General features: G+C 31.1%; 2 protein-coding genes across 2 annotated transcripts; both read right to left on the bottom strand.

Moving 5' to 3' along the window:
- Positions 1–2,375: 2,375 nt before the first annotated feature.
- Positions 2,376–4,329, bottom strand: LOC110705884. Its single transcript, XM_021883804.1, has 4 exons — positions 3,482–4,329; positions 3,070–3,359; positions 2,554–2,988; positions 2,376–2,500 (listed from the first exon to the last, which is right to left on the bottom strand). Exons 1-4 carry the CDS (start codon positions 4,327–4,329, stop codon positions 2,376–2,378), a joined length of 1,698 nt encoding a protein of 565 aa, XP_021739496.1.
- Positions 4,330–5,126: 797 nt separating this feature from the next.
- On the bottom strand, positions 5,127–7,195 carry LOC110705891. Its single transcript, XM_021883810.1, has 6 exons — positions 7,075–7,195; positions 6,672–6,763; positions 6,011–6,576; positions 5,740–5,877; positions 5,592–5,652; positions 5,127–5,507 (listed from the first exon to the last, which is right to left on the bottom strand). The coding sequence occupies exons 1-6, from the start codon at positions 7,193–7,195 to the stop codon at positions 5,127–5,129; spliced, it is 1,359 nt and encodes a 452-aa protein (XP_021739502.1).
- Positions 7,196–13,225: the final 6,030 nt, after the last annotated feature.

The following is a 13,225-nucleotide window of genomic DNA, read 5'->3' as shown; positions in this document are numbered from 1 at the left end:
ACTTTCATTTGATTCAAAAAGCTTTGTTCGAATGTGTTTGACTTTCATTTGATTCAAAAAGCTTTGTTTTAATGTGTTCTATTTTCATTTGATTCAATTAGCTTCTTTGAATGCATATAACTTTCATTCGATTCAAAAAGCTTTGTTTGAATGTGTTTGACTCTCATTTGATTCAAAAAGATGTGTTTGAATGTGTTTAACTTTCCTATGATTCAAAAATCATTGTTTAAATGTGTTTGACATTCATTTGATTTAAAAAGCTTAGTTTAAATGTTTAAACTTTCATTTGAATTAAAAAGCTTTGTTCGAATGTGCTTGACTTTTCTTTGATTAACAAATCTTCGTTTGAATATGTTTGACTTTCATGTGATTCAAAAAGCTTTATTTGAATGTGTTTGACTTTCTTGAGATTCCAAAAGCTTTGTTTGAATGTGTTTGACTTTCATTTCATTTAATTAATTATGTTGAATGCATATGACTTTATTCGATTCAAAAAGCTGTGTTCAATGTGTTTGACTTTCATTCGATTCAAAAAGATTTCTTTGAATGTGTGTGACCTTCAATTGATTCATAAAGATTTGTATTAGGGTGTTCAGGTTTTAATTTGATTGAATTTCATGTCATTCAGAAAGGTTTGATTGAAAGTATTTATCATTCATTTGATTCAAAAATATTTTTTTGAATCTTTATTACTTTCAATTGATTCGAAAAGATTTGTTTTAATGTGTTCATCTTTCATTTGATTTTATTAGCTTCTTCGAATGCATATGACTTTCATTTGATTCAAAAAGCTTTGTTTGATTGTGTTTGACTTTAATTTGATAAAAAAAGCTTTGTTTGAATGTGTTTGACTTTCCTTTGATTAAAAAACCATTGTCTGAATGTGTTTGACTTTCATTTGATTCAAAAATCTTTGATTGAATGCATTTGACTTTTATTCGATTCAAAAAGATTTCTTTGAATGTGTTTGACTTTCAATAGATTCAAAAAGATATTTTGTAATGTGTACAGCTTTCATTTGATTCAACTAGCTTCTTCGAATGTAAATGACTTTCATGTGATTCAAAAAGCTGTATGTGAATGTGTTTGACATTCATTAGAATGAAAAAGCTTTGTTTGAATGTATTTGACTTTTATTTTAGTCAATTAACTATAAATAATGCATTTGACTTTATTCGATTCAAAAAGCTATGTTTAAATGTGTTTGGACTTCTTTTGATTCAAAAAGCTTTGATTGAATGTGTTTAAATTTCATTTCATTCAAAAAGCTTTGTTTGAATGTATTTGACTTTCATTCGATTCAAAAACCTTTCTTTGAATGTTTATTACTTTCAATTGATTCAAAAAGATTTGTTTTAATGCGTTCAGCTTTCATTTGATTTTATTAGCTTTTTTGAATGCATATGACTTTCATTCTATTCAAAAAGCTTTGTTTGAATGTGTTTGACTTTAATTTGATAAAAAAAAACTTTGTTTGAATGTGTTTTCCATTGCTTTGATTAACAAACCTTTGTTTGAATGTGCTTAACTTTCATTTGATTCAAAAAGCTTTGTTTGAATGTGTTTTAATTTCATTTAATTCAAAAAGCTTTGTTTGAATGTATTTGACTTTCTTTAAATTCAAAAACCTTTTTTTGAATCTTTATTACTTTAAATTGATTCAAAAATATTTGTTTTAATGTGTTCAGCTTTCATTTGATTTTATTAGCTTCTTTGAATTCATATGACTTTCATTCGATTTAAAAAGCTTTGTTTGAATGTGTTTGATTTTAATTTGATTAAAAAAACTCTGTTTCAATGTGTTTGACTTTCATTTAATTCAAAAAGCTTGATTTGAATGTGTTTCATCTTCGTTAAAAACAAAAAGCTTTGTTTAAATGTGTTTGATTTTCATTTCATTCAATCTACTATTTTGAATGCATTTAACTTTATTCGATTCAAAAAGCTGTATTTGAATGTGTTTGACTTTCATTTGAATAAAGAAGCTTTGTTTGAATGTGTTTGAATTTCGTTTTATTCAAAAATATTTGTTTGAATGCATATGACTTTCATTTAAAAAGCTTTGTTTAATTGTGTTTGACTTTAATTTGATTAAAAAAGCTTTGTTTGAATGTGTTTAACTTTCATTTGATTTTAAAAGCTTGGTTTGAATGCCTTTAACTTTCATTCAATTCAAAAATCTTTGTTTGAATGTTTTTTACTTTCATTTGATTCAAAAAGCTTTGTTTTAATGTATTCTGTTTGCATTTTATTCTTTTTTTTTTGGTAAGTAAGCAATGATATTACTATCAAAATCTGTTTAGAATATACAAATATGTAAGCCTGTCAAGCAGGCTACTCCAAAACTACACCAGACCAACAAGCCACACACACCCCTAGGTTCTAGTTCCCAAGGTGCCACCTTCTAGGTAGGGTTCACCAAAGAAACCAGAACACCTATCCAACCTTGAAACCCTATAATCTTCTAGGAAGAACACAGGGAGCCAGGGAAGGAACAACACTAACCAACCAAAAGAAAAACAAAACGTAAACGCCCTAGGAAAAGCTAGTTACATCTGAGGCTATACAACCATTTACAATCATTCCTAGACCGTTTACTACTAATCATTTGCTGGCATCTGCCCAAGACTTCAATCTTAATTGCCTGAACAATCCTGTCTGGGTGAATAATAGCTTTCTCCCAGAAAGCATGATTTTTGGCAAACCAAATCTGGTAAATCACAGCAGTCAACACAGCAAGCAACACATTTTGCCTAGTCTTAATCTTGCACCCATCTTTCCAAATCTTCCAACCATTATCAATGCTATACTGCACAACTGGAATATTAATCCAGCTACAAATCTTGCTCAAGCATTTGTAAATGTAAATGCAATCAAAAAACAGATGATTAACAATTTCAGTGTGCAGACCACAAAGCAGACACCTATCATTTGCACAGGCACCAAACTGAACCAGTTTATCTCTCGTCTTCAATCTTCCCAGCATTGCTAACCAAACCATAAAATAGTGCTTAGGAACATTATACCTGTCCCACACCTATTTAAACCAAGGCACTTTATCCATATGACCTTGTATCCACCTATAACAATCTGCAATTCTATATTTCTTATTTAACCAATTATTACTCATAAACCCATCTTTCAACTCATCCTTCACTTTGCATAACAACTTGCATCCCCATCCTGCATCTTTCTTAGGGACATAATCCCACCAATCTTGATCCTTTATATAAACTGCATGCACCCATTTAACCCATAATGAATCAGTCTTCTTTGCAATCTTCCAAACATAACTCCCCAAGGCAGCTCTATTCCAAGCTAAACAACCCCTGATCCCAAGACCTCCAGCAAACTTAGGTCTGCAAATCCAATCCCATGCCAAGGGGGGGGGGATCTAGTGAGAATAGCTTTCCCATCCCATAAGAAAGCTCTACATAGTTGAACCATCCTAAGCATAACCATTTTAGGAATCAAAATACACTGAGCCCAATAAATATGCAAGCTCATCAGAACTGCATTGACTAAAACAGCTCTAGCACTATAGGATAGATTTCTAGTGCTCCAGTAGTGCAGTTTACTCATCATCTTATCAATCAGAGCATCATAGTCCTTTACTTTCAGATATTTATCATTCAAAGGAATACCCAAATACTTGAAAGGCATCTCACCTGTCTCAAACCCAGACAACATCAAAATATCATCCTTAATCTGTGTGGGAACATTTCCAAAATAGATAACTGACTTATCAGTATTAACCTGCAACCCAGATCTCTTTTCAAAGGTCTTGAGAGCCCTGATTAAAAACTGAACAAAATTCTTATTACCAAAGCAGAACAACATTAAATCATCTGCAAAAATTAAATGATTTAAAGCCAGTTTCTCACACCTTTGATGAAACGTAAAGCCCTTCTTCTTGCATATTTTCCTTAACATTCTTGTCAAATATTCCATAATAAGAACAAAGAGTAAGGGAGACATTGGATCACCTTGTCTTATCCCCTTTTTACCAGCAAAAAAACCATATAGAGCACCATTGATCATAAGAGAGAAAGAGGGAGTTCTAACACATTGCATAATCCACTTCACAAACTTTCCAGGAAAACCTAAAGCCATCAGCATCCCCTCAATAAAGTCCCAACAAACAAAGTCATAAGCTTTCCTTAGATCCACTTTAATAGTACATCTAGGTGGCTTCCTTTCATTGTTGTAACCCTTTAGCATATCTTGACATACCAGAATGTTGTCAAGGATTAATCTCCCTGCAACAAAATCCCCTTGACAAGAATCAATTAGTTGTGGGAGCACTTCTTTCAATCTCTCACAAATCATCTTAGAAATGATTTTATACAACACATTACAACAGGCAATGGGCCTAAACTAAGTCACCATATTTGCATTCTCCACCTTAGGGATCAAAGTGAGAGTAGTATCATTAATCTGCTTGAGAGTCTTCCCATCCACAAAGAAATCCAACACAGCTTTAGAAACATCAGGACCTGTCACTTCCCAGGTAGCTTTAAATAACTTACTAGAAAACCCATCTGGCCCAGGAGCTTTATCATCTTCAATACTCCAAACTGCTTTCTGCACATCTTGTTCACTAAAGTTTCTACACAATCTTTCACCCTGCTCAGCAGTAAGACAGTTGCCTTCACTAATAACATCAGAATGAACACAACCAGTTGCATTAGCTAAAGTTCCCAACAGCCCTTTATAAAAATCCAAGAAAGCATCACACACCTTACTAGGATTAGACACCACACTCCCATATTCCTCTATAATTGAGTGAACACTATTCTGAATTCTTCTTTTCCTTAAAATGGCATGAAAATAAGAAGAATTCATATCACCATCCTTTAACTAGTGAATCTTAGCCTTTTTCTTTAAAAATTTAAACCTAGCTGAATGGGCATCATTATAAGCCTGTCCTGCTTCTCTTTCTGCTAAAATCAATACCTCATTCCTGGGATCTTTTTGCAAATCAGCTTGGATAACAACCAACTTCTTTTCAACAACTGCATCAGCAGTTTCCACACAACTAAAATTAACCAAATTAATAGTCTTAAGCTTCTTCTTGGTTTCAGCAAGCTTCTTAACCACTTGAAACATAGAAGTTCCCCTTACTTCTACACCCCAAGCATCCTTAACATCATCCAGAAAGCTAGGAGCATCCACCCACATGTTGAGGTTTCCTCATTTGGACACCATCTTTCAACCATTTCACCACACATGGGCAATGATCCAGGGAAAAAATTAGCTTGCATATATGGAAAGGTATCCAGCCAGCTATTATTGACTAAGACCCTATCAGTCTTAGTGCTCACTCTATTCAAACCATCCTGCTTATTACTCCAAGTATAAAACATCCCTCCAGCTTTCCAGTCAAACAAGCTAGCATCACTTAGACATTGCCTAAATGGCTCCACCTCAGCAATAGAAACTACAGATCCAACTCTATCATCTAAGTGCAACACATTATTAAAGTCTCCACCCACCATCCAAGGAACCTGCATATTTACAGCCAACTCCCTTAAATGATCCCAAAGCTCCTTCCTCTAAACACCAGTATTCAAGCCATACACCATAGTCACCTCAAAGCCAATACTAGTTGCTTTATGAACAACTGTGCAGTGCACCAACTGAGTCTCAGCCCTAACAACATACACATAAAAAAACTAAGGCATCAAAACCACCCAGATCCTACAAGAATTATGCTTACCATAATTGGCACAAACTGACCAATCATTACCCATTCTAGCAAACACCTTCCCAAACTTATTCCTCTTCACCTTGGTTTCTAGAAGACCAAAAAAACCTATACTCTGCTGCCTCATAAACCATAAGACATCACATAGTTTGCTAGGCATATTCAGTCCCCTAACATTCCAAAAGTCAATATTATCCATCCAATAAACGAGAGCATTCCCCCTCCTCAAACACACTGAACCTGTTAGAACTCTTGTTGAGTTTCCTTTTATCATTCTGAACCTGTGAAATACCCCTCTCTTACTGTCCAAGAGCTATTTCACTTCTAAAACTTTTTCCAACATCAATCCTAGTGTTATTCTGCCCTAAAGCCACATTATCAGCATTACTACCGTTTATCCTGTTCCCATGCACTGGTTCCTTTTGTTGCATAGAGCTCTTCTTAATCACTGGTCTCCATTCCTTCTTTGGTTGGACCTTCTGCTTCATCCAGGCTTGCACCTTGTGATTAGGGCAATGAGGATCAGCATGCCCCATACCCTCACACACCTTACAAACAACAGGTCTCCACTCATATTCTATTTTTTGATTCACATTTTGCCCATTCTCATCCAAAAACTCAATATGATCCGGCAATACAACATTGAACTTGAACTCCACCATTATTCTAGCAAAATCCAACCTCTCCTTTGTAGCGGTTTCCTTATCAGTTCTGACAGGTTTACCCACCAGAGAAGCCAATTTCATTAAAGCATTCTGCCCCCAAAACTTCAAATCTAATCCTGCCATTCGAATCCAAACTGGAACCTCATCAATAGTTTCCTCAGCAAGATTCAACCCTGAGACCATTTCTTCATGATCACCGGTATCCTATCAAAGAGGACAGGTCCAGCTCCTAAAGCCTTGTCCCTCCCATCAACATATTTAAACCGAACCAAGAAGACCCCATTTGACATTAGAGACACCTTGTCCACCCCAAACTTACCCCTAACTCTTCGAACAAACCCATTAATGATTGCCAGAGGTGGCTTGGCACATAAAATGTAGCACACAAGAGCTGAGTTCCAAAAGTCAACCTCAGGTTGCACATCATCAATAGTTATCTGAATCTTCCCAGACTCATTCTTACCACCAACATTCGAAGCTAACCCCCCCCCCCCCCCCCGAAAAAATTCATTCCCTCATCATTAGTGTTTCGAAACAAATCATGTTTCAAGTTCAATTGAATAGGAGTAGGATCACGAAAAGCAGAGGATTGGATTTCAGGGTTCACAATAGGTGTCACAGAATTTGGGGAAACATTATTCATAGTAAAATTAGAATAACCAAGCATCTATAATGGAGTTGGATTGTCATACTCAAGCACACTTGCACAACATGCATCAGTTTTAAGGTTTTCATCAATCGCGGAAGAAGAAGAGTGAATTACCTCAATCCATCGATTAAACTCCTCCTGGTCCAATACCCTATCCTCCTCAGTCACCTCCATCATCGAAGCTTCATTCTCCACTATCTCCTCAAGCCAGCTTTATATAGAAACATCTTTTGAGACCATACTCTGTTCTTTCTTTTTCGTGATATTTCTCGTTCTGGGCCCAGAAAACTGCTTTGCTTTGTGCTTTTTCTTAGATTTTGATCCCGAATTCTTGCTTCCCTTCCCCTTTTTCCTCTTAGCCATGGAAATCGAGCTTGAAATCGTAGATCAAAATAGTGGGTTTCTATCGGCTTCTATCTTTCTCTCTCTAGATCTTGAGACTTTCTCTCTCTAGATTTTATACTGTCATTTGATTCAATTAGCTTCTTTGATTGCATATGACTTTTATTTGATTCAGAAAACTTTGATTGAATATGTTTGACTTTCATTTGATTCTAAAAGTTTTGTTTGAATGTGTTTCACTTTCATTTGATTAAAAATTCATTATTTGAATGTGTTTGATGATCATTTGATTCAAAAAGATTTGTTTGAATGTGTTTGATTTAGATTTGATTCAAAAAGCTATGTCTGAATGTGTTTGACTTTCATTTGATTCAATTAGCTTCTTTGAATGCATATGACGTTCATTCGATTCAAAAAGCTTTGTTTGAATGTGTTTGAATTTCATTTGATTCAAAAACCTTTTTTTAAATGTGTTTGACATTCATTTGATTCAAAAATCATTGTTTAAATGTGTTTGACTTTCATTTGATTAAAAAAGCTTTGTTCAAATTTTTAAACTTTCATTTGATTAAAAAAACTTTCTTTGAATGTGTTTGACTTTCCTTTTTTAACAAACCTGTGTTTGTATATGTTTGACTTTCATTTAATTCAAAAAGCTTTGTTTGAATGCATTTGACTTTCATACGATTAAAAAAAGCTTTTTTTTGAATGTGTTTGACTTTTATTTGATTCAAAAGTTTTGTTTGAATGTGTTTTACTTTCATTTGATTCAAAAATCATTGTTTAAATGTGTTTGACTTTCATTTGATTAAAAAAGCTTTGTTTATATGATTTAAATTTCATTTGATTAAAAAACCTTTGCTTGAATATCTTTGACTTTCCTTTGATTAACAAACCTTGGTTTGTATATGTTTGTCTTTCAATTAATTCAAAAAACTTTGTTTGAATGCATTTTACTTTCATTCGATTTAAAACTTTTGTTTTAATGTGTTTGACTTTAATTTGATTCACAAAGCTTTTTTGAATGTGTTCGACTATCATTCGATTCAAAAAGCATAGTTTGAATGTGTTTGACTTTCATTCGATTCAAAAATCTTTGTTTATATGTGTTTGACTGTCATTTGATTCATAAGGCATTGTTTGAATCTGTTTGATTTTCATTTGATTTAAAAGGCTTAATTTTAATTTGTTTTTATTTTCATTTGATTCTATTAGCTTCTTTGACTGCATATGACTTTCCTTCGATTCAAAAGGCTTTGTTTGAATTTGTTCGACTTTCATTCGATTCAAAAAGATTTTTTGAATGTGTTTGAATTTCATTTGATTCACAAAACATTATTTGAATGTATTTGACTCTCATTTGATTTAAAATTCTTTTTTTTTTTGGAAAATATGAGAAATTTTATTACCAAAAGGAAAAGTTACAACTTACAAGAGCTAAGTTATATCAAACACCAAACTCCACAAGACCTGTAAAAACAGGCCAACCAATTACCAAACAGTTCAGGCTTAATGTCCTGCCACCTTCTAGGAAGGGTTCACGAGAAAGAGACAAGAACAACGTGAGCTCAAGCTTCCAGCCACCTTCTAGGAAGGGTTCTGGAAACTAAGCCTAGGAACACAAAACAAACACAGAGCAGGACAAACCTTCAAACAAGAAACACCACTCCTACAAACTGTAAAAAAGAAAACCTCCACCTAGACTCAGCTGCAAAAGCAGCAGCACTAGACAACAGAAGGTAAAAATCTTTGTTTAAATGTGTTTGACTTTCATTTGATTAAGAAAGCTTTGTCAAAATGTTTTAACTTTCATTTGTTAAAAAACCTTAATTTGAATGTGTTTGACTTTCCTTTGATTAACAAACCTTGGTTTGTATATGTTCGACCTTCATTTGATTCAAAAATCTTTGTTTGAAGGCATTTGACGTTCATTCGATTCACAAGCTTTGTTTGAATGTGTTTGACTTTAAATTTATTCAAAAAGCTTTATTTGATTGTGTTTGACTTTCATTAGATTAAAAAATCTTTGTTTGAATGTGTTTGACTTTCATTTGATTTAGTTAATTACCTTGAATACATTTGACTTTCATTCGATTTAAAAATCTTTGTTTGAATGTGTTTAACTTTCATTTTATTCAAATAGCTTTGTTTGAATGTGTTTGAATTTCATTTGATTATAAAATCTTTGTTTGAATGTGTTTGATTTTCATTTTATTTTAAAAGCTTTGTTTAAATGCATTTAACTTTCATTCGATTCAAAAAGCTATGTTTGAATGTTTTTGACTTTCTTTAGATTCTAAAAGCTTTGTTTTAATTTGTTTTGTTTTCATTTCATTCAATTAGCTTCTTTGATTACCTATGACTTTTATCAGATTCAAAAAGCTTTGTTTGAATGTGTTTGACTTTCATTTGATTATTGTTTAATGTGTTTTACTTTCATTTGATTCAAAAATAATTATTTGAATGTGTTTGAGTATCATTTGATTCAAAAAGCTTTGTTTGAATGTGTTTGATTTTCATTTGATTCAAAAAGTTTAGTTTGAATGTGTTTGACTTTCATTTGATTCATTTAGCTTCTTTGAATGCATTTGACTATCATTCGATTCAAAAAGATTTATTAGAATGTATTTGACTTTCATTTCATTCAAAAAGCTTTGTTTGAATGTGTTTGACTTTCATTTGATTCAAAAATCATTATTTGAATGTGTTTGACTTTCATTTGATTCAAAAAGCTTTGTTTGAATGTGTTTGACTTTCATTTGATTCAAAAAGTTTTGTTTGAATGTGTTCGACTTTCATTTAATTCAATTAGCTCCTTTAACTGCTTTTGACTTTCATTCTATTCAAAAAGCTTCGTTTGAATGTGTTTAGCTTTCATTTGATTCAAAAAGCGTTATTTGAATATGTTTGTCTTTCATTTGATTCAAAAAGCTTTGTTTGAATGTGTTCGTCATTCTTTTGATTAAATTAGCTTCATTGTATGCATTTGACTTTCATTCGATTTTAAAATCTTTGTTTGAATGTGTTTAATTTTCATTTGATTCAAAAAGCTTTGTTTGAATGTGTTTTAATTTCATTTGGTTCAAAAATCTTTGTTTGAATGTGTTTGACTTTCATTTGATTCTAAAAGCTTTATTTGAATGCATTCAACTTTCATTCGATTCAATTATCTTCTTAAATGCATTTGCTTTTCATTCGATTCAAAAGCTTTGTTTGAATGTGTTTGATTTTCAATTGATTCAAAAAGATATTTTGTAATATGTATAGTTTCATTTGATTCAACTAGCTTCTTTGAATGCATATGACTTTCATTTGATTCAAAAAGCTTTATTGGGATGTGTTTGACTTTCATTAGATTTAAAAAGCTTTGTTTGAATGCGTTTGACTTTCGTTTCTCTCAATTAACTATGTTGAAATAATTTGACTTTATGCGATTAAAAAATCTCTGTTTGAATGTGTTTGACTTTCATTTGATTTAAAAAGATTTGTTTCAAAGTGTTTGAATTTTATTTCATTCAAAAACCTTTGTTTGAATGTGTTTGACTTTAATTTGATTAAAAAAGCTTTGTTTGAATGTATTTGACGTTCCTTTGATTCAAAAAACTTTGTTTGAATGTGTTATACTTTTAGTTGATTCAAAAACCATTATTTGAATGTGTTCGACTTTCATTTTAATCAATTAGCTTCATTGTATGCATTTGAATTTCATTCGATTTAAAAATCTTTGTGTGAATGTGTAAAACTTTCATTTGATTCAAAAAGCTTTGTTTGAATGTGTTTGAATTTCATTTGGTTAAAAATCTTTGTTTGAATGTGTTTGACTTTCATTCGATTCTAAAGATTTGTTTTGAATATGTTTGACTTTCAATTTATTCAAAAAGCTTTATTTGATTGTGTTTGACATTCATTAGATAAAAAAATCCTTGTTTGAATGTGTTTGAATTTCATTTCATTCTATTAACTATGTTGAATGCATTTGACTTTCATTTGATTTTAAAAGCTTTGTTTGGATGTGTTTGAATTTCATTAGATTTAAAAAGATTTGTTTGAATGTGTTTGAATTTCATTTCATTCAAAAAGCTTTGTTTGAATGGGTTTGACTTTGTTTGATTCAAAACATTTCTTTGAATGTTTATTACTTTCAATTGATTCAAAAAGATTTGTTTTAATGTGTAGAACTTTAATTTTATTTTATTAGCTTTTTTGAATGCATAACTTTCATTCGATTCAAAAACCTTTGTTTGATTGTGTTTGACTTTAATTTGATTAAAAAAGCTTTGTTTGAATGTATTTGACGTTCCTTTGATTCAAAAAACTTTGTTTGAATGTGTTATACTTTTAGTTGATTCAAAAACCATTATTTGAATGTGTTCGACTTTCATTTTAATCAATTAGCTTCATTGTATGCATTTGACTTTCATTCGATTTAAAAATCTTTGTTTGAATGTGTAAAACTTTCATTTGATTCAAAAAGCTTTGTTTGAATGTGTTTGAATTTCATTTGGTTCAAAATCTTTGTTTGAATGTGTTTGACTTTCATTCGATTCTAAAGATTTGTTTGAATATGTTTGACTTTCAATTTATTCAAAAAGCTTTATTTGATTGTGTTTGACATTCATTAGATAAAAAAAGCCTTGTTTGAATGTGTTTGAATTTCATTTCATTCTATTAACTACGTTGAATGCATTTGACTTTCATTTGATTTTAAAAGCTTTGTTTGGATGTGTTTGAATTTCATTAGATTTAAAAAGATTTGTTTGAATGTGATTGAATTTCATTTCATTCAAAAAGCTTTGTTTGAATGGGGTTGACTTTCATTTGATTCAAAAATATTTCTTTGAATGTTTATTACTTTCAATTGATTCAAAAAGATTTGTTTTAATGTGTAGAACTTTAATTTTATTTTATTAGCTTCTTTGAATGCATATGACTTTCATTCGATTCAAAAACCTTTGTTTGAATGTGTTTGACTTTAATTTGATTAAAAAAGCTTTGTTTGAATGTATTTGACATTCCTTAGATTCAAAAAGCTTTGTTTGAATGTGTTAGACTTTTAGTTGATTCAAAAAACATTGTTTGAATGTGTTTGTCTTTCACTTTAATCAATTAGCTTCATTGTATGCATTTGACTTTCAATCGATTTAAAATACTTTGTTTGAATGTGTTAAACTTTCATTTGATTCAAAAAGCTTTGTTAGAATGTGTTTGAATTTCATTTGGTTCAAAATCATTGTTTGAATGTGTTTGAGTTTCATTCGATTCTATAGATTTGTCTGAATGTGTTTGACTTTCAATAGATTCAATAAGATATTTTGTAATGTGACAACTTTCATTTTATTCAACTAGCTTCTTTGAACGCATATATCTTTCATTTGATTCAAAAAGTTGTGTTTGACTGTATTCGATTAAAAAAGCTGTGTTTGAATGTGTTTGACTTTCATTAGATTCAAAAAGCTTTGTTTGAATGTGTTTAAATTTCATTTCATTCAAAAAGCTTTGTTTGAATGTATTTGACTTTCATTCGATTCAAAAACCTTTCTTTGAATGTTTATTACGTTCAATAAATTCAAAAAGATTTCTTTTAATGTGTTCAGCTTTCATTTGATTTTATTAGCTTCTTTGAATGCATATGACTTTTATTCGATTCAAAAAATATTGTTTGAATGTGTTTGACTTTAATTTGATTAAAAAAGCTTTATTTGAATATGTTTCAATTTCCTTTGATTCAAAAAGCTTTGTTTGAATATGTTTGACTTAAATTTGAATAGAAAAGCAATGTTTGAATGTGTTTGACTTTCCTTCGATTCAAAAAGCTTTGTTAGAATGTGTTAGACTTTCAGTTCATTCAAAAAACTTTGTTTG

This window comes from Chenopodium quinoa, unplaced genomic scaffold (genome assembly GCF_001683475.1).
Source record: "Chenopodium quinoa cultivar QQ74 unplaced genomic scaffold, ASM168347v1, whole genome shotgun sequence".
Taxonomy (NCBI): domain Eukaryota; kingdom Viridiplantae; phylum Streptophyta; class Magnoliopsida; order Caryophyllales; family Amaranthaceae; genus Chenopodium; species Chenopodium quinoa.
The sequence above is the reverse complement of the archived record's forward strand: the minus strand, read 5'-3'. Positions and strand labels throughout refer to the sequence as shown.